We start from the raw sequence: 26,280 nt of genomic DNA on the forward strand, positions 1-26,280 counted from the left end.
GGGTGGGGGGGCATTTCTGGGCAGACCTCCACCAGGACACACCTCCTCTGGGCAATGTGGCCTGGAGCAGGTGGATGAGAGGGATCAGGTTCTGGCCCAGGCTCTATGGGCATGTCTCTTCCCTCACCCAAGCAGGCACAGTACCTGACCACCCCCCACCAACCTGATCTGAACTTCCCCTATGGGTTTTGAGCAAAATACGGCTGCTCCATCCTCTTTCACAATGCCAGAAGAATCAACAAATCAGTCCTAGAAGAAATACAACCAGAAAGCTCCTTAGATGCAAGGATGGTAAGACTTCAGCTCACTTACTTTAGACATGTCATCAGCAAAGACCAATTGCTAGAAAAGGACATCATGTTTGGTAAAGTGGAGGGTCAGCAAAAATGAGGGAAACCCTCCATGAGATGGACAGACATAAAACCACAACAATGGCCTCAAATACACCAACAATCGTGAAGATGGCGTAGGATCAGGCAACGCTTCGTTCTGTATATATAAGGTTGCCATTTGTTATGAGCTGGAGCTGACACGACGGCAACTAACAGCAGCACGCATTACTGAGCTTATCATTTCATGAGCAGTCTCCTCCACACCCACGCCATGGGACACACTTTAGCTAAAGCCAGGGAAAACCTGGCTGCTTCCCGCACGGTGACAGCACCGTCTCGGGCTCAGGTGGGCTCTTCTGCAGCACCGCCTGCCCGGCCCCCTCCAGTTGAAGGTTAGATTGAAAGCGGCTGACTCAGAACCTCAGCAATTAGGAGCACCAGGCCTCTCTAATCAGCTGCTGGCCCCCGCTCCTTCCTACCACAGCCCTGTTAATGAGGGCAGCAGCCTGGGTGGGCAGCCCAATTACCGGGGAGCTTCTGCACCCAGACAGGCTCCACCCATTAACTTGCTCACTTGTTAGCTTGCAGTTGCTCATCACTCCGCAAGCTCTTACTCTTATGCTTCTGTGCACCCAGGAACTGAGACCTGAGGGTCTGCCCCGCCCCCATGCCTGGGTCTGGACACCTCCCGCACCAGACATCTCCCCAGAGCCCCTAATCTACCACCTGGCCATGCCCCCATGCCTCATGTCCTCTCCATACCCACCCATTTTACAGATGAAGAAACAGAGGCCCAGCAAGGATAAGGGACTTGTACTAGGTCACACAGCTACGGCCCAGCTGGGGCCTCAACCCAAGACCCAGTTCACGACCACCTCAGATCCACCTGTCTGGGAAAGCAAAGCCGGCCCTCCCTCTGCACTAGCTGCTGCTTGTCAGAGAAGAGGCTCAGACCTGGGGAAACCTAGAGGCAACCTGTGGTAGTGCAGAATGAGCCCCATTTGAGCCAGTCAGGAGTCCTGGGCACTACACAATGTCTCTGTGGGAAGGACGCTTACTGGCCAACCCAGGAGGACCTGCGGCCCTCACTGGGCAAGGTGACCACACGACCTCTCATCCTGGCCCATCTGCAGTCTAGGACGCTCTTTCCTTCTCGCTTACCCTTCCCACTCCACTTAGAAACCACTGGAGAGGCCAATGCTCTCCCCCAGCATACGGCCTCGGACCTATGTTGCCGTGTCCCTAACCCCATCACCACCTAATGATGGTCATCCCCACCTAACTCATGTCCCTGCTTTCCCCCTGCGTCCCCTGCAATCCATTCGGCACAGAGTAGCTGGCGTCATCATTTAAAAACGCTAAGCCAGATCCCATCACGCCCCTGCTTAAAACACTCCTGAAGCCTCCCACCAAATTTAGAACAAAATGACAAAGCTCTGCATGAATGGCTCACAACCACCTCTTGCCCCCTAACCCCCAAAAAACCAAAACCCACTGCACTGATTCCAACTCACGGTGACCCTACAGGACAGAGTAGAACTGCCCCATAGGGTTTCCAAGGAGTGGCTGCTGGATTTGAACTGCCGACCTTTTGGTTTGCAGCCGTAGCACTTAACCACTGGGCCAACAGGGCTCCTCGCTAAGCCCAGATGTCTCATTAGTTCCCTGAATAGGCCCAGCTGTCTCAGGGCCTTCGTGCTTGCTATTCCCTCTGCCTGGAACACTTTTCCAGCTGGGGTCTTCCGGAGACTAACTCCTACTTGTGTTGGGGTCTCAGCTCAGAGAGGCCTCCCTGAGCACCAGTCATGTTCTATTGCATCATCTGTTTTATTAATTCATTACAGAGCCCTAGGACAGTATTTTATGTTTATTCATTTGGTCATCTGGAAAATAATCTCCATGGAAGCAAGGACTCTGTCTTGTCCACTATATATATCACCAGCACCTAGAACAGGATCTATACATGGTGGGAACTCTACTATCTGCAGAATGAATGAATGAATGCCACAGTCTTCTCAGAGATGATGAAGAAAATTCCCCAAGTGCCCATCATTCAGTGGCAGCCCTACCTAACGCCCTCTCCTCCCACCTTCACTCAGGAATAAGTCCCCTCTGAAGCTCAAAGGACTCCTTCACCTAACTGCCCAAGCCAAGCCCAAGTCCCCAGCCTGCTGCAAAAGAACCCTTTCCAGTCAGGGCTTTGAATCGGTTTGTTCTGGTTCGCATCCCTGCTGAGTCTGCATTTTCACTCCAGATATACTGAATCAGAATCTGTGGTTTAACAAGATTCCCAGGTAATTCTTAACATATAATACATTTTGAGAACCACTGTTCTACTAGTAAAGAGCCCTGGTGGTGCAGCGGTTAAACAATCAGCCTCTAAGTGAAAGGCTCTGCGGGAAAAAGATATGGCAGTCTGCTTCCATGGTGATTTACAGTCTTGGAAACCTACGGGGTCGCTAGGAGTCGGAATTTGGCTCTACTAGCGGTCTTCAGAATTGGTCCCTAACCAGCAGCGTTAGCTTCACCTGGGAACTTGTTGGAAATGCAAATTCTCAGCAGGGGTTTGAACCAGAGCCCATCTGTTTCAAATGGAAGCGTCCTCCTGACTAGCCCAGCGCTCCAGGGTACCAGGGAGTATCTGAAAGAACATTCCCCCACCTCACCCCCACAGCCAGCTGAGGCCCTCCTCAGGGACTGCCGCTGTTGCTAGGAAATGCTCTCCAAGGAGCAGCTGGCATTAACCCTTTAGCAGCCAGGGACAGCGGCCTGCCTTTGCGGCAGAGGCCCCAGGCCTTTCCAGGGGAAGGAGATGGAGCTCTGACCCTCTCACGGTCCCACAAACCTGGAACACTGACAGCAGTTGTGGGGTTGAGGGGTGAAAGCGGGAAATAGGCTGCAGGACCTGTTCCCCAGACAGAAGTCACAAAACACAACCCCACCTTCCCAAGTACTGAGAGCAAGACATTCCAGGCTCCCCGTGCCCCTTACCCTCACGGGTCTCTAGGACAGGTGCTGTGGAGCCCCATCACTACCCCACTGTTCTCAGGGCCCTTCACCAGTTAATTCACACCCTTCAGCCCGGTTCACCACATGTGATGGAGCAGGTAAAAAAAGACCTCAGCTTAAGTCTTGGCATTCCCACTTACTACCTCAGTGTATTAAACTCCTTTAAAAAAAAAAAATTTTTTTTTTTATCCCATCCAGCTTTTGAATGCCACTGAAAATGCCCTCATCAAGGTTACCAATGACCTCCGTGTTGCCAAATCCAAGTCCACTTCTTTGACTACTTTGTATTTTATAGAACTCTCAACTGTTGCCACTCCACCCTATGCCTAGCCCTCTATCACCTGTTATTTCTTCCCAGAAATAACTATTACTTCCTGAAATCATCTTATGTATTTGATCATTACTTGCTGTTTTCTGGTTTTCCTACACGAGGCAATCTCAAGAGAGAAGGTTCTTTTCTCTGTCTTGCTTGCTACAATAACTCTAGGGTTAAAACAGTGACTGGTGAATAGAAGTTACTTGAGGATGAGTTCCAGCAAAACAAAGGTCAAACAACAAAAAGGAAGGAGACATAGTATGTTGGAAGCAGTGTCTTTAACTCTGGAGGGAACAAGGAAAAAATTCCTGAATTATGTGAACACGCTCCAAGCATCTGATTAGGATAACAGGATGGAAGAGATGGGTGGGAAAACCATCCACACAGCAAGAATGCTGAATTTAAAACTTGATTATCACCGATGTGGAACAGCTCATACATCAGGAAGGAGGGGAACTGACAGATCAGAACTTAATGGGTTTTGAAGAGGAAAGAAATGCTGAAGAAAAGAGAAATAATGAGGGAGAGGAAGGACAGTTGTGAAAAATTTTTACCATCAAAGGATAAGCTTATGTTTTTTCTAAACTAAATTAGGGGCTTCAGTTGCTTGAAAACATGGACCCAAACGCTGATTGCTTCGTTAAAGTCAACATGCGGATTCAGGAAGCAGTGAGATGTGACCACAAAAATCACGAAGAAAAAAAGAAAAGGACCATACAGACAACTCTCACTAATTTTCTGACGAGAAAGTCCAACCCCTTTCCCAGGGACAATCCAGATGATCCAGAACCTTCCACAGGTAGAGTTATTACTGCAACTGACAAAATCCCAATGTCTTCAACTTGTCATCGTTGGAGTAAACTTCTGTGATTTGTGTATTTTTTACATATGTATTAAAATATATCCGTAAGTTTATATGTAATATTTCCAAGCCCCAAAGACAAAGATTGGGTTTATAAAGATACAAAGATACTGATAATAAAAAGCAATAATAATGAAAACTTAAAAAAAAAGAGGTATTCGACTTATGTCAGAACCGACTTATGAACATCAGGATGGAGTCCATCACAAGTTGAGGACTACCTGTAATCAGTGGAGTACAAGACAAGGAGAAAACCCATTTTACCTTGCTGCAAATGTCACTGTCCTTTGAATGGCCAGGGAGCAACAGATCAGACACACAGAATAGAAAGGGCACTGCTAGCATACTAGTTGGCCCTGAGAAGAGCAGTATTGATCTAATGATAACTGTTAATATCTACTAAATAATTACATGCCAGGCAAGGCTTTAAGAGTTTTGCATCTAATAATATTTAATCCTCATAACTTTGTGAGATACATATTCTCATTATCCCTATTTTAAATGAGGAAGATGAGGCCTGAGATATTAAGCAAGTTCTCTGAGGTCACATGACTAGTGGAAGACCTGGGTCTACGCCCAGGCCCATAAGACCCAGAGCTGGTCCTAAAAGCGAGGCCATCTGACCTTCAGGCACTGGCCCTTCTTGCCGAGAAGCAAAGACACCACGCACATGTGCTCACATACACACATGGAGTCTTGGGAGCCAGGGTGCGTAGCAGAGCCTTACCTTCCTGCAGTCTCTGCAGAACACTGACGAGCTGCCCAGGAAGCCCAGCACCTCCCCGCAAAGCAGACACTGGGAGAGGCCGTTCCCCATCACGTTCCGCCTCATGGTCTCCAGCCGCTCCACCAGCCGCCTGCAGCACAGGACATGGAGTCAGGGGGAATGGACTTCCTGTCCCCAACCCCGACCACTGCCCAGGCACAGCTGGCAAGAGGCCCCCGAGCTATACCATGTGCTATGTGCTGTCCCCTCACCTGGGGCAATGTTCACCAGCCCACCCCTTCCCGGGGCTAACTCCTAATCATGCATTCACTCACCAACTATTAATTGAGAACCTACTATATGCCAGAGACTGTTTTAGGAGCTGGAGATATTGTAGCAAACAAGCCAGAGATAGACATGGTCCCTGCTCTTATGGAACTTATGTTCAATAAAGGGACAAAGTCCAAAAACAAGTAAACAAGCAAAATGGTTTCAGATAGAGAAAAATACTATGAAATATAAATGTGGGGGTGGGGGCTCTGCGGGAGGCAGAGGCATGTGAGATGGTGATCAGGGAAGACCCCTCGGAGAACATGTGAACTGAGAGCAGGAGGAGGTGAAGGGCTGGTAGGAATCGCATTCCAGGCAGAGGGAACGGCACACATGAAGGCTTGGAGGTGAGAATGGGCTTGGCACATTGAAGAACACCCAGGAGGCCAGTGTGGCGACTGCCCTGTGAACAAGGGGGAGACCAGTACGAAGTGAGGCTGGAGGGAGACGTAGGACCAGATTACATGGGTTTTGTAGGTTACAGAAGAAGTCTGGATTTTTTTTCTAAGATCAATGTGAAGCCACACTGAAGGGTTTTAAGCAGTCAGTGATTTGATCTGAGCCCCATTTTTTAAATTCTCGCTCTGGCTTCCATGGAAGCTGGGATTAGAGTGGGGAGAGCAGAGATGGGGAGTCCAGTGGGAGGCTGTGGCTATGGTCCAGGGAAGGAGGCTGAAGACTGGGATGGACTGTATTTTGGAGACAGCATTTTTTTTTTTTTAATTGATGGGTTTGAGGTGACAGGAGGTGAGGGATGACTTAGAGGTTTTTGGTTTGAGGAGCTGGGCAGATGAAGAAGCTGGAGGAGAGAAGAAAACAGAGTTCCTCTTTGGACCTTTAGATGTCAAGTCTCCAGGAGCCTTCCCTGAATTCCACTAAGTCTGGGATCAATTCTCGCTCCCCACCACCGCCCCCGCATCCCTCAGCCGCTCCTCACAGCGTGACCCCTGTCAGAGTACAACCACCAGGAAATTGGCTGCTACTTCTCTGTTGGTCTCCGTGTCCTCAGACTCCAGTGGACACTAAGTGAAATTTCCTGAATGAACGAAGGATCAAGTACGGGCATATTATCTCTCCTAACTGTCACAGGGAAACCCTGGTAGCGTAGTGGTTAAGTGCTACAGCTGCTAACCAAATGGTTGGCAGCTCGAATCTGCCAGGCGCTCCTCAGAAACTCTATGGGGCAGCTCTACTCTGTCCTATAGGGTCATTATGAGTCAGAATCGACTCGACTGCACTGGGTTTGGTTTTGGTTTTTAACTGTCACAGTCCCCAAGTGAGGAGGGCGCTGTTTTCCCCATCTTAAAGACAAGAAGACTGAGGCTCAGAGATGTGAAGACACTTGTCAGGGTCATACTGCCCCGAAAAGGCGGAGACAGCATCCACAACACCCAGGCTGTCTGGCCCAGGCCCTCACTCTCACAGCCACCCCACTCTGCCCCCTGAGATGACCAGGCACTGCCACGACAGCCGAGGGAAGGCAGATGGGGCAGTGGGGCCGCCACTCTCCCTGCATGCCCTCCAGCTAGTAGCTCTGGCTAGAGGCAACCATCCTTCATCCGGGGATCTGCTGGGGACAAACCCAGCTTGAGCCCTAGTATGACCTGCATTTTCTTAGGGACCCTCTGTCAGTACCGCCTTTTGTCTCATGCCTCCTAATTTATGTAAAAACACAGGACCCACCTCTACCTGAGATGATGAACCTGAGGCACTGCCTTCTGGGTAATTCCCACACCCTTGCCAAACCCACGCTCACAGGTGGGGCCAGACAATGGGAGAAGTTCACTAAGGTGGAACAGGGAAGCTAAAGACGGCAGCCCAGATGGATAAGGGGCCAGCAAATGCTTCTTCTGGCACAGGCGAGCCCACCATTACATGCACCTCCACCTGATTCCAGCAAACCCTCCTAGGGGAGCCGAGGGATGCTAACGGTGGAATGCCAATCATCTCTGTGTGGGCATTTGCTGTCTGAAGAGGGCCTTGCAGGGCCCTGGGGCATCATCTGGGAGAGGGCAGGGCTGTAGTAACGTTAGCTAAAAAAAAAAAAAAAAAAATCCAAAAAGGCAAATATAACTAGTATGCGTGGTATAAAGCCTTTTGTAATAAAGTGATAGTGCTATGCCAGGATGGCTGAGGCACGCACTGTAAACTGTTAGGAACAGCAGTTACCTTTGCAGTGATGCCACCACGGGAGCCTCACTTCCTAAAATTGTGTATTTCTACAATGTCTGATTTTTTTTTTTTTTTTAACGATCATACAATTTAACAGAAAAAAACATAAATGTAAGAAAAACAGGGAGGCTAGAATCAAATTAATTCCTGCCCAAGGCAATGTATTTTGTTTCCTGACTCATGCTTTTCTGTGTTTTTCCAATTTTCTACAAAGTATGAATGCTTTTGTATGTAAATGAAGAAAAAAAAAGACACAATAAAAATGTTTAAAGACTTGTTGAGCAGTGCCTGGGGTCTTAAAAGCTTGAAAGCCACCATCCAAGATCCAACAAATGGTCTCTATTAGCCTGGAGCAGCAGCAGAAGACTTGGAATTGGAGGAGGAAATGGACTGCAGGTCTAATTGCCTCCATGAACTACTACACCCTTTGCCATGACACCAGAGTAAATGGATGGGCTACCACTATGGAATAGTTTGGTCAACAGATGGATCCTCATCAAAGGGGGGTTAAATGTGAAACAGAATTTCAAATTCCTATGGAATCCGGACTTATTGGACTCACTGAGACTACAGGGACCCCCAAATTCACTTCCTTGAGATAATCTTTAAACTTTGAACTGAAACTATCCCCTGAAGTCATCTTGAAACCAACCATTTAGCTCAATTAGTAAAGAATGTCTGCCTTGAGCATTGTGCTCTTTTAAAGGATTATCTACATGAGATCAAATTGACAATAGCAACTCTAGGGCACAGATGAGAAGTTTACTGGGCAGTGAGTCTAAGAAAACAGTGGTGAAATAATTTGGGAAGAGACAGCGAGAATGGTGACACAATGTGAAGAGTGTAACCAATGTCACTGAGTTGTACCCGTAGAAATTGCTAAATGGGTGTATGTTTTGGTGTATATATTTTCACACACACACAAAGGTTTGACGTCTGTGTAGCAGTCAGCGCTGGACCCTGGAGACCGGGAGAAGGTTTTAAGACAAGCTGGAGAGGTCTCCTGTTGGAGATGTGCCGCCTCACCTTGACGGGGCACGTCACAGGTAGCCTCAACACCCTCCCTCAGCTGAATCATGGCTGACGCTTAGTGTGCAAAGTGCATCTCACCACCTTCCCTCATCCTCCCCACGGCCTGGCATCTACACGCCCAGTCGTGTGCCATCTTCATGCTCCTGAGCATGCCTGAGTCCAGCACAGCAGCCACTGTGTATTCTGAGTGCCTTCCAACCTGGGGGCTCAACTTCCAGCACAATATTGAACAACATTCTGCTGTAATCCATAGGATTTTCACTGATTAACTTTCAGCGGTAGATCACCAGGCCTTTCTTCCTAGTCTGTCTTAGTTTGGAAGCTCCACTGAGACCTGTCCACCATGGGTGACCCTGCTGATATTTGAAATATGGATGGCATGGCTCCAGGCATCATAGCAACACGCAAGCCACCACAGTATGACAAAGTGACGCGTGCTGGATATCCATCTTACGTAGAGAAACACGGAGGCTTTGGTGGGTTGGTTTGGGGTGTCAGGCTCCAGGGGTGTTCAGGCAGGGACGCTGGGGAGGGGTTAGAGTCTGTCCCCTTCTGATTCATCCCAGTGATGCCAAGTCAGCACCTGAACCCAGAAAACCAGACTCCTAGTCCACTGGTCTTACACTAACACCCTTGCTTTCCTCTCACCCCATCTCGCTCCTGCCCACCTTGGGCACAGTTCTTACCCGATCCTCTGCTGCTCCAAGATGTCAAGCCTCTCAGCCCTCTGGATGACCTGCAGGATGGCCTCCAACTCCGCCGGGTTGAGGCATTGGCTCCTCCTCTGCTTCTCAGTCTGGTAGGTGTGCACGGACCAGCCTGTCTGCAGCCTCGAGAAAGAACAACCCAGAGAGCATTGGGGCATCCCCAGTGCTCACCCCGGCATCTCCCCAACCACCACATCCATAAGCCCTCCCCCAGGATGAGTCTGAGAACACCCAAGGAGACAGTTCTACAGTCAAGGTACTGTGGGCTGGGGCCGAGGGTGCAGGGAATAGAGACAAGGTAGATGCCTGACTCCAAGGGCCAGCTCTGCCATCTGCCAGCTTCTGGGCCTTGGCAAAGATGGCAGCACCATCTTAGCACCTGGGGAGGTAGGAACTTGGAATGCAGCCACTGTACAAATGGAGAAGGCCAGCCACAGCACGTGAGGTTTCAAGGGTGAAGAGTGGAAGACTATCAAGAAAAGAACAAATACTGAAATCTGTGTCATGTAAGAAGCTGAGATGGACTGCTATGGGAAAGTTTGGCAGTTCCTCAAAAAGTTAAGCATAGAACGACCGTATTACCCAGAAATTCCACTCCTAGGTATACAACCAAAAGACTTGAAAGCAGGGACTCAAACAGAGACTTGTACACCAGTTCACAGCAGCACTATTCACAATAGTCAAAAGGTGGAAACAACCCACGTCCATTGACAGATGAATGGATAAACAAAAGGTGGTATATACATACAACGGAATACTACTCAGCGACAAAAAGGAATGAAGTTCGGACACATGCTACAACGTAGATGAATCTAGAAAATATTACGCTGAGTGAAAGCTAGACCCAAAAGAACACATATTGTATTATCCCACTTGTATGAGGTACCTAGAATAGGCAAATTCATAGGGACAGGAAGTTGAATAGAGGTTACTGAATTACTGACATTTGGGTTGTTTCCACCTTTTGACTATTGTGAAATAGTGCTGCAATGAACATTGGTGTACAAGAATCTGAGTCCCTGCTTTCAATTCTTTTGGGTATACAGCTGGGTGTGGAATTGATCCTACTCTTAAGACTTCTCTCAGAGATGGCCTTCACCAGGAATTTTTTCCTAGATCCCCTCCAAGACAAGTTAGGAGCCCACTGTCAGAGTTCCCATAAGGCCCAGGCATATCTCCATTCCTGGGATTAAGCATTAGTATGTGGGATTTGGGTCCTCCATTTCCCCCTCCAGAATATGAGTTTCTAGAGGATGGGCCTTGCCTGCCTCACCATCTTCCTTTCACACCGTTTGCCTCCTCACTCTCTGCATTCAAGCCACAGTGGGCTACTTTCAGGTCCTCTATAGGCCATGTTCCTTTCACCTTAGGGCCCTTGCACATGTTATACCTTCTCATTTCCACCTAACATTCATCCCACCTCTGGGTCTCAACATAATCATCACAAACTCAGGGATGCCTTCTCAACCCCCTAGACTAAGCAGCCCCCTGGCCCCCCCATCCCATTACCACTGCGAGAGCACATGCACCTGTATAGTTATTTGTATAATGCTCACTTCTCCCCGTCAGTTCTTTAAGATAAGGGGCCATGTTGGTCTTGTTTGCTGCTGTGCAGCCAGTGCCTGGCATATAGCAGGTGATCAGAGAATGTTTGATGGAGTGCTGGGGGAAGTCCTGAGATGCAGGGGGAGGGCGATTTCCCCAGGCTTCCCAGAGGGACCCCCTCAGGGCACAGCTCACAGCTCTGCAGCCCCAGGGTTTGTGCCACTTTCCTCTAGGGCACTTGCCAGTCAGTACAAACTCTCGGAGGAGGAGATAAAAGCATTTGCTCTTCTAAAAGGTGCTACAACAGCTTTTGGCTGCTGCTGAGAGTCAGAGGAGGTCAGGGAGAACTGAAGGGAATGTTGAGGAGGCCAGGCGGAGCTACACAGAGCCCTCGTACTACACCCTGGGCGGATGGGCTCTCACCAGCATCTCATATCCTCCTGCCAGGGAGGAACAATCATCTCACCGGCGTCATCCCTGTTCCCTTTCCGTGTGGGGGCACTGGGGTGCTGAGTGGGAAGGCTGAAGGGATTTACTTGAGGAGCCATCCAGGCGAGGGGGACAAATGAATTGTCCTGCAAAGATTCCCACAAATCACACATGACTCTGCTCCCCTGGAGCATTTCGGATTAATTTTTCTATCCCCCTTTGATGTTCCATCTTGGTCCTTCTGCAGGCTCATAACATCTAATTGCAAATTTCTTAAGCTTGGTCCCATCTGGGAAATGCCGAATCCCGTAACTGGCATGTTTTGACAGCTGAAGGGGCACCACTGGACTTACCAGATGCCTGGGACTCCCAGTCCCTCGGAGGGGTAGGGAAGGGACTGGAAGAGAAGACAGGCATCTGGGAGCCACCAGTCTCCAGCCACACGTGGACAATGAGCGGAGACGGCCTTACCTAGCGGGAGCTGAGGGGGTCAGCAGGCTGAAGGGTAACAGGAAACTGGGACCCCTAAAGGGACAAATGGGAACCAGGAAGCTAGAGAGACACTGATGTGAGACCTGGGACGGCTTGAAGTGGAATGTTTCAGCTGGAGGGGCAGCTCTTCACCCATCTGACACATCTTTGCTCTGTCCTGTCCATGCCTGGCACCGAACTCTGAAGTGGGCACCAGAGACCAAAGCCCTCCTCCCAAGGGCCCATGAGCTTAAGTTCCATGACAGGGGCTTATACTCATAACAAAAAAGGTGGCAAATGAGGTGGCTGGTTCCTGGCAGCCTGTTGTGGTGGAAAGAACAGATGTGGGAGTCAGATGGACCCCGGTCTGGGTCACAAATGAAGAGACTTGGCATTAGGGGCTCAGCCTGACTTTCTTCATCTGCAAGATGAGGTCATTCTGCACGGGTGTTAAATGAGTGAACGGCTGGGGACTGCCCAGCTCAGGGCCTGGCACAGATGTGCATTGGACAGGCACATCTTTCCAAACTTCTCTTTCCAGGTCCCTGGCAATGAATCTTGCCAAAGCAAGGTGGGAGGGAGGAAGAGGAGGGAGGGCGAACCTGGCAGGGCCTTGGAGGTACTCACTTGGCTCGGAGGGCAAGCTGCCGGTCATTGGGGCAAACCCACTGGTCATTCCCACTGCTGAAGATGGTGTCAGCCATGGCTCAGGGCACCAGCCAAGGACCAAGAGTCACATCTGCAGCGAACAGAGGGGAAAAAAAGCGAGAGTATTACTGAGGGGGTTGCAGGTGGAGACACGGTCCCTCTGAACTCAAGGGCACCAAATATTTGGCATTTCCAACCTATCTCCCTATGTCGCCCCCATGGATGCCTGAAAATCCACCAGCGGATCAGTGCTCAGACGAAAGGCAGCTCACTCAAAGCTCCTCCTTCCAAAGGGTAATAATTCTAGGAGGGGTAACTAAGTGGATCACGTGGCTAAGTGACAAGAATGGACATGACTAAACCAAACCAAACCGCTGCCGCTGAGTCAGTTCTGACTCATAGCAATCTTATGGGACAGGGTAGAACAGCTCCACAGGGTTTCCAAGGAGCGGCTGGTGGATTCAAACTGCTGAACTTTTGGTTAGCAGCCAGGCTCTTAACCACTGCACCACCAGAGCTCCTGGACATGATCAGAGGACATCAAAGGGTTAGAAGCAGAAAGGAGAGAATGGCCACACCCTTGGGAACTTAGCTGGCAAGCCCTGCAGGGCACTAGACCGCTGTTCTTCCCAAACACCACCCCTGCTGTACTTAGCATATCATCTTGTAGGAAGAGCCTGGGCCAGGAGAAGGATGGCTAAACAGCCTGGGCAAGCCCCTATATTGCTGCTAAACCTGAGGGGCCTTGAGTGGTGGCCCAAGGCACATGGGTGGCTGAAGCTGGCCACCTTCCTCAGCTCTACAAACAAGGCCTCCACAGGCTCTGCTCCCCAGAAGGTTCCCCCTGACAGATCACTGTGCTCTCCAAAGCAGGGAGGAGAGCAGAGTCGCAGCTGCTGTACAACTCCGGGGGTACTATCCGCAGGGACTACGATGGCAACGGTGCCTCCCGGAATCCCGTGGGGTGGCAATTCTGCTCCAGACCTTCCTGATGGTTTAACTTGTGCACGGTCTAGCTTAGCTGGCTTTGTCCTTGCCACCAAGGATCGAACCAACTCTTCGATTATCTATTATGACGTGTGTGTTGGAAGGACGGAAATGGGGAAGAAAGAGAGAGAGATGAGTTTTAGGGTGTCTCAACCCTATAGCAAAGATGAGGGGCTGAAATGAGTCAGCCACACTCCCTGTACTAATCCCAGTGGTTCTCCAACTCAGGACCCTTTCGCACTCTTAAAAATGATTCAGGTTGGACAATAGTTTGACACTTCCTCAACGTGTTAAACACAGAATTACCATAGGACCCAGCAATTCCACTCCAAGGTATATACCCAAGAGAAATGAAAACACATGTCCACACAGAAACTTGTACTTGACTGTTCGCAGCAGCATTTTTCATAATAACCAAAAGAGACAACTCAAATATCCATTGGTTGATGAATGGATTAAAAAAAATTGTGGTATATTCATGCAATGGAATATTATCCAGCTATAAAAAGCAATGTAGTACTGATACTTGCTACACCATGGATGAGTCTTGAAAATACTATGCTTAGTTAAAGAAGCCACATATTGTATGATTCCATTCATACGAAATGTTTGGAGTAGGGAAAATAGAGATAGAAAGTAGGTCAGTGGTTGCCAAGCCCTGGGGGAAGGAGGAATGACTACTAATGGGTACGGGGTTTCTTTTTAGGGTGATGAAATGTTCTAAAATTAGACATACTAATTTTGGATATACTAAAAACCATGGAACTGTACACTTTAAAATGGTGAATTATAACCAATGTCATAGAACAATGTGTGTACTGTGTGATGAGAAACTAGTTTGTTCTGTAAACCTTCATCTAAAGTACAATTAAAAGAAAAAAATGGTGAATTACATGGTGTATAAATTATATCTCAATAAAACTGTCATAAAAAATGATTGAGAACTCCCAAGAATTTCTGTTTATGGGGGCTATGACTACTGATATTTATAATATTTATAATATTAGAAATTAAAACTGAGAAATTAAGAAATATTTAATTCATTAAAAAAATAATAAGCCCATAAGATGATCACATAATTAACATACTCTATGAAAACTAACTACAGTTGTAAATCAGAAACAATTAGCAAGAAGAGTGGCATTGTTTTGCATTTTTACAAATCTATTTAACGTCTGGCTTAACAGAAGACGGCTGGATGTTCCTATCTGCTTAAGTCTTTTGTGATATGTTGTTTTGTTTCAAGTACAAGGACACCCAGTCTCTCACAGATATGAACTGTAGATGGAAATGGGAGGAGAAATTTAATTGTCTTTTCAGATAATTGTGGATATTCTTCTTTGATAACTGTATCAAAATTTAACAAACAGTAATTTCTTAAACATCTTGTTATAGACTGAATTGTGTCCCACCAAAATATGTGTTGGCGTCCTGACCCATATACCTGCAGATGTAATCCTATTTGGAAATAGGGTTTTCTTTGTTTTGTAAATGAGGCTATTATCAGTGTAGAGTGTGTCCTAAACCTAATCACTTCTGAGTGATATATAGAGGAACACAGACACAGAGTCAAGCAAGCACAAACGGGAAGACAGATGCCATGTGAAGACCCCCAAGGAACCCAGGAACACTGGGAACACAATAGCTAAGACAAGGATCTTCCCCCAGGGCCAACACAGAAACAGCGTCCCCCTATAGCTGGTGCCCTGAATTCAAACTTACAGCCTCACAATCTGTGAGAAAATAAATTTCTGTTCTTTAAAACCACTCACTTATGGTATTTCTGTTACAGCAGCATTAAGAAGCTAAGACACATCTGAAAACATATCAATGAACTTTTCATCTTCTGTACTCATGTGAGAATGAAATCCAACACCTTATTATTATTTTGAAAGTGGCTTTGACCTTGTGGACCGCCTGAGAAGTGTCGGGGACCTCCTGGGTTTCCTGGACCTCTGTGTAGACCAATGGCACCCATTTCTGTGAAGGCCAGCAGGGGGCAGAGTGCAGTTAACTGATCCGCACAGGGAGGGACCAAACTCACAACCTTGCCCTCAGGGATTTCTCTATCCCACTGGGCACTTCTAGGCATCTGCTGACCCAGACTAGTCCTGAAACTCTACCGTAGGACATCTCGGGATGACAGGAAAGAGATGTGGGCAACTCCAGGCTCCAGAGAAACACATGTGGAGACCTGAGGCCTGGCCCAGTGCTGGGAGGGCTAGGGCGCCATGATCACCAAGCGTCTCCTCAGGGTTAAACTCTCCACCTTCTCCCAGATGAGGCTAACACACAACCCAGGCAAACACAGGCAGGAATAAAAGAAACCACGTTCATCAGATGACTTTAGACCAGTATGCCACTTCCAGCCTTCAGTACCTTATGGTTTGCTTGTTTTGTTTATAAATTTGTTGTCTTGTGAATAGCGCAGTCACACTGCTCTGAGTGGGTGTTAAAAGCGTTACTCTGTTCAAAGTAAACACTGAAAATATACTACAACTCATTAGCCCTGTTTCTTTCCTTTTTTTTTTTTAACTATTCTGGGAGCTTCAAGAAATGGAAGTGATGGGGGTCTCCCCCTCAAGAGGCTTTCCTGGTGGCTAAACTGGGTGTCCAGTGGCCAGTTGTCGTTGGCCTCTCCTGCCACAGCCTGCAGGGGGCACCACATCTTGGGCCCTGAGCCTTCCTGTCCCATTCCAGCAGCTGCACACAGCTGGATGGAGCTGGCCCCTCTGCTCTGCTGGGCGCTCCAATCAGGGACATACCAGTGGTAACCCCTGAGGGGAGGGTACAAGCCAGGGAAACTTGGGGTGGGAATTTCTCAGCAGGAGGACTCCATCTTTTGCAGAAGCTTCTGGACCAAAAGGGTACGGAACAGATGCAGGGGGCAGGGGGCAGGGGAAAGAGAGGAGCCCTTGTGTTCTAATGCTCCAACCTTCATCTCCTTTATGGTGGGCACAGGTAGGGGCATCCAGGAGGCAGCAGCAAACAGGCGGAGACAACAGCTGCCCCTCACAGCCCCAAGCAAATCACTCCAAATGAATCTCTAGCGGAAAAAAAAAAAAAAAAACCCTTTTATCCCTTTCAGGTCACTTCCTAGGGGGTCAGAGTTCTGGGATCACTGACAAGGGAACCCTCAAACCAACATCTATCTGTCCCCTGACCCATTTAAGGTCTGCTACTTTTTTTTTGTAACTTGTTTACTTTTTTTTTTTTTTTGGAACTTTAGCCAAAACAACTCATCAATTTGGAGCAACCCACAGGCTGTTCTATACTTTTTCTTCCTAAATCTAATCATTATTCTTCCTTTAAGCGATGAGGAAAGTGAGAAATTAAGGGACTGAGAAAAGATCACACAGCTAACTCTGCAGGTCTGCTAACTCATATAACTGGTTGCCGCCAAGTTGATTCCAACTCATGGTGACCCCATGTGTGTCAGAGTAGAACTGTGTTCCATAGCGTTTTCAATGGCTAGTTTTTTGGAAATAGATCACCAGGCCTTTCTTCTGAGGCATCTCTGGGGAGACCTGAACCTCCAACCTTTTGGTTTGCAGCCAAGTGCTTACCAGTTTGTACCATCCAAGGACTCCCTACTAACTTAGACAAGTATTATCTTCCCTGCATCATATCACCTTCCACTGTAACTATGGAGGGAAGGGTTTTGTGGCAGTGAGGAAGCTGGAAAGAAAACTCAATAGTTTTAAGAGAACAGACCCATGAACCGTGTTTTATGCAAACTTACTGGAAGAGGAGGACAAGTCAATTATCCTCTCTGAGCCTCAGTTTCCTCATTGGTACCCAAATGAGCTGGACTGCCTGCCCTGTCAACCCTAGCACCTGATTCTGACCCTGCAGCACTGCACAAGGGAGGTGTGGTTGGCACACATGGAATAGGAGAATGGTCCTAGGGTGGGAGGCTGGGGGCTCCTCCAACCTAGGAGGTAGAAATTGGGCCCCAAACTCAGTCTAGTCCACAAAGCAGGGAAGGGACACAACAACTGTACCCCCATGTCCGCTGGCCCCTTGCTCCTAGAGCTTCAGGGAAGAAGAGTCAACAATCAAACGCTACAGGGAGGTCAAGGGAGACAGAAGGACATCACCTCCCAGGGCTAGGGCTGTGGGCACTGGCTGGGCAGTATGGTCACCGATGGTAAGTTTGTGGCCTGGCACGTTCACAGGAGTAGCTCTGAGAAAAGGTCAGAAACAAGAACCCAGGTGAAATAGGCCTCTGCTCCGGGACTGCTGTGCCCACCCTATAGCTGTGGCTGGCACCTCCAAAGGCACAGCTGCCCCTCATCCACACAGAGTGTCATGGATTGAAATGTGTCCACCCAAAAATCTGTTAACCTGATTCCCAGTACTGTATGATTGTCTACCATTTTGTCATCTGATGCAATTTCCCTATGTGTTGTAAATCCTATCACTACGATGTAATGAGATGGATTAGTGGCAGTTACACCAATGAGATCTACAAGATTAGATAGTGTCTTAAGCCAATCTCTTTTGAGATATAAAGAGAGAAGCAAGCAGAGAGACATGGGGGCCTCATACCACCAAGAAAGCAGTGCCAGGAGCAAAGTGTATCCTTTGGACCCGAGGTTCCTGCTCGGAGAAGATCCTAGACCAGTGGAAGACTGATGACAAGGACCTTCCTCCAGAGCCAACAGAGAAAGCCTTCTCCTGGAGCTGATGCCTTGAATTTTGACTTATAGCCTACTAGACTGAGAGAGAATAAAACTTCTCTTTGGTAAAGCCATCCACTTGTGGTATGTCTGTTATAGCAGCACTAGATGACCAGGACAAAGAGCAACCTTGGGACAGATGGAGGAACAGGAGGGGCAATTCCCGGAGGCACATTTTAGGAAACTGCCAACAGAGCCAGCTTGGGTTCTCCAAACTTCTTCAGTCTGAGCCAGTGTCTGCAGCCAGCTCTCTGACTTGGCAGTGGGGATGAGGCCCTCACCACCCAACCCGGTCCCCGGTAGGCTCCTCTAGCTAAGCTGTGTGCTCGCCACCCTCCAACATCCCCCACCTGGGCTCTGTTCCACCTTGGTGTCTCGAGTAGGAGGGCTAGGGAAGACACCTCTGCAGGGCCCTGCCTTGTCCGGCCCGCACCCTGTTAAGAGTTGGGTCCTTAGAACCTCCAGAGAGTAGAGCTACGTTGAGTGAGTTCAGCGTAAGCTGCACCCTTGTACTAACAAATGTCAGCTTGCCCTGGACACAAACTAGCTGACAGGGGACAAATGGGAGGCTTCAAGAGAGTGAGTGAAAAAGCAGGGAAAGCAAACACACCAATTCACAAAAGGGAAGGGTGGCGTTGGCCAAGGGGCCTGGAGGGGAGCAGAGAAAACAGGCTTTTTTGGAAAGAGGGCTGGGCAGCTGCTCACTTTCGTAAAACGGCAGGGCAGTGGTGTACAGGGTGGGTCTGACTCCCAGATTCTTCCAGTTCTGATAGGAAAGAGGCCGAAGGATGGGGTGTATGTGTGTATCTCCAAACACGTGTGTGCACCTACACACACGTGTGTATGCAATTACATATGTGTGCACTCACATGTGTGTTTGTGTGCACCCACACATGGATATGTTTGTATGCACTCATGTGTGTGATTTGGTGAGCATGGGTCAGGCTATGAGCATGGGTCAAGTCTGCTAGGGAAGGAGGGCTCTGCACGGGGGAAGGGGTGGCATCTACCCTCTCTGGGAACAGGCAGAGGGGTCTTCATCCTACTGAGATGTCTCCTTCTTTTCTCCACACTAGACTATGGGCTTCCTGAGGGGGGCTGCACCCTGCTCTTTTCTCTGTCCCTGGTGCCCAGCACAGGCCTGGTACATAGGTGCGCAGTGTGTTGCTGTTAAACAGAACTGTATTTCACAAAGAGACCGCCCTTCCCCAACAAGGAGGAATGACGGAGACACACCAGACACTCCCAGAGCAGAGCTCGCTCTAACCACACTCTTGTGACTTGTTGACTCATAGGCGTTTGTTCCTCAACATTCCCCACACACCAGTAAGCCAGGCGGTCACGAGGTCCAGCAGCTGAGCCAATTCCTCGCTTAGGGGTCCCCGGCATCCTGGGCCAGACAAGCCGAGTGGGGCCTGCACCTTGGCCAGCCGGGCACTTTGGAAGACCCTGCAGCTCAGGAGCTCAGGGGTACCCTATGGAACAGGGACCAGGAGTGGTTGAGTGATGACTTTCTGAGGAAATTCCTAAGGTATAGAAACTCATGAGCCCCAGGCAGTTTTCTGGAGCAGATCCATAAAAACAAACACATTTTTTACAGGAATCCAATTCTCCTCCCACTAAAGTCAAGAGCTTGTCACCCTGGGCGTTAGTCACCTCAGGCAAATGCTACAGCCTCCAACAGCCACGCTCGTTACCCACCATACCTGGTTCCCTCCTGGGCACTGCAGAACATCATTAACGGAAAGCATCCAAACTGACTCACCACCTACTCCCGCCCCCAGACGATGATGGCTCTTCACATTTCAGTGCAATGCCTTCCAGTTTCCTTCTACGTATTTATGTACAGACTTTAAATAAAATTGGTTTCTAACTATCTACACTGTTTACTCTGTTGTCTTATATTGTATTTCCCCATATTACTACAATTCTTCAAAAACAAGATTTTTAATTATAACTTAGTAGTCTGGATATAACTTACTTTACCATTTTACTAATTTAGGGCAAAAAGATTGTTTCCAATTTTTCTCAAAAATAAGTGGATACCCTGGAGGATAAATTTTGTGCGTGGCTCTGATTACTTTTTTAAGCTAAGTTCCCCAAAGGGAAAGGAAATCTATTTTTTTGAAATGTATTTTTGAGAGAACTTTCACGACAGTGATGTTCAAGACACTTACACGGGGTCAGCTGCAGGCCTCACACCTGCTCTTGACGAAGTGCATCTAGAATTTTCCACCACAAAAAGTTCTACTTGGAGGCAGCTGCGTCCTGCTTGCCTAACATAGATTTTATACTTTCTAATCTAGAACTCAGAGATGGAAGAACCAGACTGTTACGGATTTAATAGCTCCGGTACCTGTGAATGTGACCCTGTTAGGAAATGGAGGTTTTCTCTTGCTATGTTAATGAGGTCATATACCCAGGTCGGGTGGATCCTGAATCTAATCATTTCTGAGCAATGACTCATAAAGAGCAGAGACACACATGGGCAGAAGTCACCCTGTGATGACAGCAGCAAATGAATCTATAAGCCCAAGAACAAAAAGAATTGCCGGAAACCCTGGCGGCGCAGTGGTTAAGTGCTACGGCTGCTAACTAAAAGGTCAGCAGCTCGAATCCACCAGGCACTCCTTGGAAACTCTATGGGGCAGTTCTACCCTGTCCTATAGGGTTGCTATGAGTCGCCATCGACTCATCAGCAACGGGTTTGGTTTTGTTTTGGTTTAGTAGAAGCTGAACGAGAGAAAGAAGGACCTTTCCTAGAGCCACACCCTGAATTCAGACTTCTAGCCCCTAGAATGAAAGCCATCCACTTTGTGATATTTTGTTATGGCACCCCTAGGAAATGAGGACACTGACTATCTGCTTTAATAACGCATACCAGTGCCAGCTGCTGTGTGAGTTGACCCAGTTCAATGGCGACCCTACGTGTGTCAGAGTAGAACTGTGCTCCACATGCTACGATGGCTGATATTTTGCAAGGAGATTGCCAGGCCTTTCTTTCGAGGCGCTTCTGGATGGGCTTGAACTTCCAACCTTCTGGTTAGCAGTCAAGTGCATTAACAGCTTGTACCACCCAGGGTATCCTCAATAATGTGTACCAAAACCCCCCAACTAGTTGCTGTTGAGTTGATTCTGGCTCATGAGGACCCCACATGTTACAGAGTAGAACTGCTCCATAGGATTTTCTTGGCTGTAATCTTTATGGAAGCAGGTTATCAGGCCTTTCTTCTAGGGCACCACTGGGTGGTTTCGAACCACCAGCCTTTCAGGCTAGTCAAAGCGCAAACCATTTCACCACCAAAGACCTTATGCATACAGCCCTCTAATCGCTCAAAAAGGCCTCCTCACCACCAGTATTCCTGTCCACTTAAAAGAAGGTTTCTGCTCCCTTAACAGACTTCATGGGACTCAGCACTGGCCTTAGAGCCCGAGTGACCCTGGGCAGGTCACTTAACACCTCTCCAGCCTCATGTTTACCTCCAAAAAGGAGTCTCCATCCCCACTACAGAGTCCCGGGGAGGATGAAGACTCCAGAGAGCAACACAAGTAGTTACTGAGTGAGGAAAACACTACTGTCTGAACCCCAACTTTCCAAAACTTCTAACAGTCATAACACAGGATGAAAAACGTTATAAGCCTGGAGCTGCCTCTGAGATGTACCAGACTTTTAGAGAGATATCCGGAGGGCAAACCAAACTGCCCTTAGAGAAGTATTATACTATATAGAATCTCAGCCCCATCTCCTGGGACCAGGATGGAGGCAAAGGCAGCGACCTGAGCAAGGGCAGCTCTCACCATCTGCACCTCTTCCCTGGGGCCACACTTTTCCTGGCGCTGCACCTTTTCCCTGGTGTGGCATCTTTCCTGCCTATGTTGTTGTTAGTTGCCACCAAGTTGATTCTGACTCATGGCAACATCATGTGTTACAGAGTAGAACCGCTCCATAGGGTTTTCTTGGCAGTAATCGTTACTGAAGCAGATTGCCAGGCCTTTCTTCTGTGGTACCACTGAATGGGTTCAAATCACCAACCTGCAGATCAGTAGTCAAGAGCAAACCATTGCCCCATTCAGGGACCTCATCCCCCGCCTTTAGACCCTAGCATTTCTGCCTCCTTGATTTTATTTCAAGGACACCTTCACTGATATAACTCATCCTACACATTCCCCTGGGCGTGGCACAGATGAGCGCTGGCGCTGCAACCTGCAGTGAGCTCTGGCAGAGGACCGAGCTCCCCACGCTGGCCAATCTGCTTGGTCAGGGGTCTGCCTTGATGAAGTCACGGCTGTGACTCCATGAGGGAGGAATCCCCAGAGAAACACATTCTCAAAACCATGCCTACACTGTGACTGCTGCTGCCAGCCCAGGACATGAGTGACATCGATGAAGTAGGCACAGGCATGAGGGTATGGGCATCCAGGACAGACCATCTCCAATGTGGGAAGAGGGAAAAATGACACAGGAGTACAGCAGGAAGCAGTCAGGTGGGATGGAAAGGCTAAAGGAAACTGCAAGGTCTACGAGTGGGATAATAAACAAACAAAACCGTTGCCATGGAGTCGAATGCAACTCATGTGTGTCAGGGTAGAACTGTGCTCCATAGGGTTTTCAGTGGCTGAAATGGTTAACTTTGAAAGTAGATCACCAGGCCTTTCTTTCAAGGTGTCTCAGGGTGGACTCGAACCACCAACCTTTTGGTTAGCAGCCTAGCACGTTAACCATTTGCATCAACCAAGTGGGGGATACCAACATACAAAGGCAAACCCTGGCCACTAGCAACAGCCACAGAGAACTCAAGCACGTCATCCACACAAGTATGGGTGGTTTTCTCCGAGCCGCTGAAACTGTGATGCTTAGGATACAAAGCGTGGTCCAAACAAAAGTAGGAGGAACTGCCCAACTCATCCACAGACACAGAAGCAGTAACATACAGTGATGAGTGTAAACCGCTGAGTTTGCGGACGGTTGTTATACAGCATTATCACGGCAATATATAACAGATACAAAAGATATTGGGCAAATAAAATCCCAACCGTCACCTCAATATCCAGCTAAGCTCCTTCCCAGAGCTGTTCAGAGTTTGATTTTTAAACTTGTGGTAAACAGTGGAAAGACCAAAAGACCAAAAAACAGAGCCAAACAAGCAATGCAAGAGATGAGCAAAACCTACTCTACTCCCCACCCATGTGCCAGAGGAAGGGCCCAGAGGAGTGAGCGTTGGGGGAGAAGAGGCTAGGGAAGAAGGTAGCCTCTGCAGGGCTGGAAAAGAGGCTTCTTCTGAAGTGCCAAAGCTTGGATGGTGCAAACAGTTAAGTACTTGGTTGCTAACCAAGAGGCAGGCTGTTCGAGTCCACCCAGAGGCACCTTAGAAGAAAGGCCTGGAAATCTACTTCCAAAATCAGCCATTGAAAATCCTATGGAGCACAGTTCTACTCTGACACACGCAGGGTCGCCATGAATCGGAATTGACTCGATAGCCAAGTGGTACTATAAAAAAACAAAAAATCATTGAACCAACATCTTCACCAGCTAAAAAGCATACCAAGTGCCAAATCTGGGCTGGTGTATGGAGAGCTATGTTGGAAAGGATTTGGAGCCAGCCTCCAGCCTCCTCTGTGGGGAAGAATGCTGTGATCCATTAGTCATGTCTGCCCTGGGTACAGGAGGGGAGACTGGCTGCATATTTGCTACCAGTGAGTTTGTTACTGTGAGATGGCTAGCTGTGCATGGGCCAGGGTGGCAGGGAGGAGAAGAGTTTAAAAGAGGGAGAAAAAGTTGGGACAAACAGGAAAGAATCCTTGCCATTGAGCTGGTGCTTCCCAAGGTCTCAAAGACACCATGTGAGAGCCCTCTGCTCTATACCCAGGTATCAGTATTCCAGGGAATCCTTAGCAACAGGCCCTGACACCTGCTCTGTTACTATGATACAGGAAACATGATGATAGCAGCAAGATAAGGTGAGCCCAGACAGCAACATTTCCTTCACCTGTCACACCCGTGTGGGGAGGATGAAAGATTCAGACAGGAAGCCTCAAAGGCCTGTCTGAAACCCAGTGGAGCCGCTCAGAGGCGTCTTGGGCTGATTATGCGCAAGGCAGAGCTTAAGTGGATTCGGGAGATTAGACAGGAGCCCAGGGGAAGCTACTGCTTGACAATCGGTACTAAAACTTCACCCTGTCTTCTAGTGTCTCCATAGATCTGCTTCCTTAGTGACTCTTCTGTCCCCCTCCCCGTATGGCAAATGCTTCCTGAGTGGCTTTTGACCTCCTGTGGACTTACCCTCACCACCCTTCACATGCAGCCTGAGAGGCTGTACTTAGAGCCTAGGTCGGGCCACTCTACTCCCCTGTTCAACAACTTTCAAGGGCTCCCTACTGCCAAATGGAAAAACTCCAGTTGCGCTCAAGGTTGTCCACGATCTGACCTAAACGATCTCCCAAACTCAGCTCCCACTATATTCCTTCACAAAACTCATGCTCCAGCCATTAGAGACCTGGATTCTTTCTGGCCACTTGGCCTTGTCTCCAGTACCCTCTTCACTGGAATGCTGTTCCTGTACACTGTCCACCAAGAGACGCAAACATCACCTCCTCCAGGGAGTCTCCAGCCCCTCCCCACAAAACTGCCATCCAGTACCAACCCACTTCCCTCCCATCAGCATCTCATCCCACCTTGTGCCCTATGGGGTCTTGAACTCTGTGACCCCTATGAGGATTTCAGCCTTTGGGAGGAGTCCAGTGGCCCTGGGGCTAGCACCGTGCCTGGAACATGGTAGGTGTTCAGTGTATCTTTAAAAAAACCAGCTGCCTTTGAGTCAACTCTGACTCATGGCAACCTCGTGTGTGTGTCACAGGAGAACTGTGCTCCACAGGGTTTTCAATGGCTGATTTTTCAGAAATAGCTCATCAGGCTTTTCTTGCAAGGCGCCTCTGGGTGGACTCAAACCTCCAACCTTTCAGTTTGCAGCCGAGTGCGTTAACTGTTTGCACCAGCCAGGGACTCCCGGCGGGCAGATGCAGAAGGCCTCATTTAAGGCTGTGTGGTCTTCCTTTCTCCAGGAAAGTAAAATCCCTGGACACCTTTAAGGGGACTTTGCCTAAAACGCCCATCCTGGCACCCCAGATTCCTGTCTCTCTCTTTGGTTAACTGAAACCATCTTCTCATTTCCAGGCTAAAATGCTGTGCAAAGCCTCCAGCTGAAATGAGATGCAAATCACCCCACCTCTTCCCCCATCACTTCAAGTGCTGGCCCTCCCATTTCACAGCCCCAAGTTCTGCCTACGTGTCTCCAGACGGCCATTTCGCTTTTGTCATTTCTGAACTGCCTGAAACATAGCAGGCAGACGTCCCCAATCACGGTAATCACAGAGGGGCAGGCGGCCTGACCACAGACCTCCTCGGCAGGCATCTACCTGCTAACACATGGAAAGGAAGGAAGGTTTGCGGGCTTGCTGCCCTGACCCAAAGAAGTACCAGTTCTCCACTGGGCCGTGGAGAAAACAGAACCCAGAGTCCTACTTTGGGGGTGGATACACCAGGCTCAGCAAGCTCTTAATTATGTGTGCATAGACATTTAAGCTGATCTCAAATGTCCCCTGGAGCTCTGGGGTACTAAGGACCAGGAACCAGTTGCCATCAAGTCAGCCCCAACTCACGGCAATGCCATGTGTGTCAGTAGAACTGTGCTCCACAGGGTTTTCAATGGCTGATTTTTCAGAATTAGATCGCCAGGCCTTTCTTCCAAGGTGCCTCTGGGTGGACTCGAACTTCCAATCTCTTGGTTAACAGCTGAATGAATACGTTAACTGTTTGCACAACCCAGGGACTCAGGAGAGGAGCCTAAATTCTGGGATAAGGAATTGTTAGGGTTGATGCAAAAAGGAGATTCAGGAAAACAATCTCCTTTGATCATTGCCTCGTCTCAGGGGTTAGCAACGGGCTGGTGAACTTGGATGGGAAAAAATTTTCTATTTCATTAACCTGCGACTGATATTTTGTTTCCTTTAATTATGAATATATTATCAGTACTTGTGTCTTGATCATCAATGGAA

General features: G+C 48.5%; 1 protein-coding gene across 1 annotated transcript in view; it reads right to left on the reverse strand.

Moving 5' to 3' along the window:
- Positions 1–26,280, reverse strand: part of RPH3AL (rabphilin 3A like (without C2 domains)) — a 176,917-nt gene that overhangs the window by 131,001 nt on the left and 19,636 nt on the right. Inside the window, 3 exon segments of the mRNA XM_049858722.1 lie at positions 5,247–5,376; positions 9,446–9,589; positions 12,539–12,650. Coding sequence (XP_049714679.1) covers positions 5,247–5,376; positions 9,446–9,589; positions 12,539–12,615 — 351 coding nt within the window. The 5' untranslated portion in view covers positions 12,616–12,650.

This window comes from Elephas maximus, chromosome 19 (genome assembly GCF_024166365.1).
Source record: "Elephas maximus indicus isolate mEleMax1 chromosome 19, mEleMax1 primary haplotype, whole genome shotgun sequence".
Classification (NCBI taxonomy): Eukaryota; Metazoa; Chordata; class Mammalia; order Proboscidea; family Elephantidae; genus Elephas; species Elephas maximus.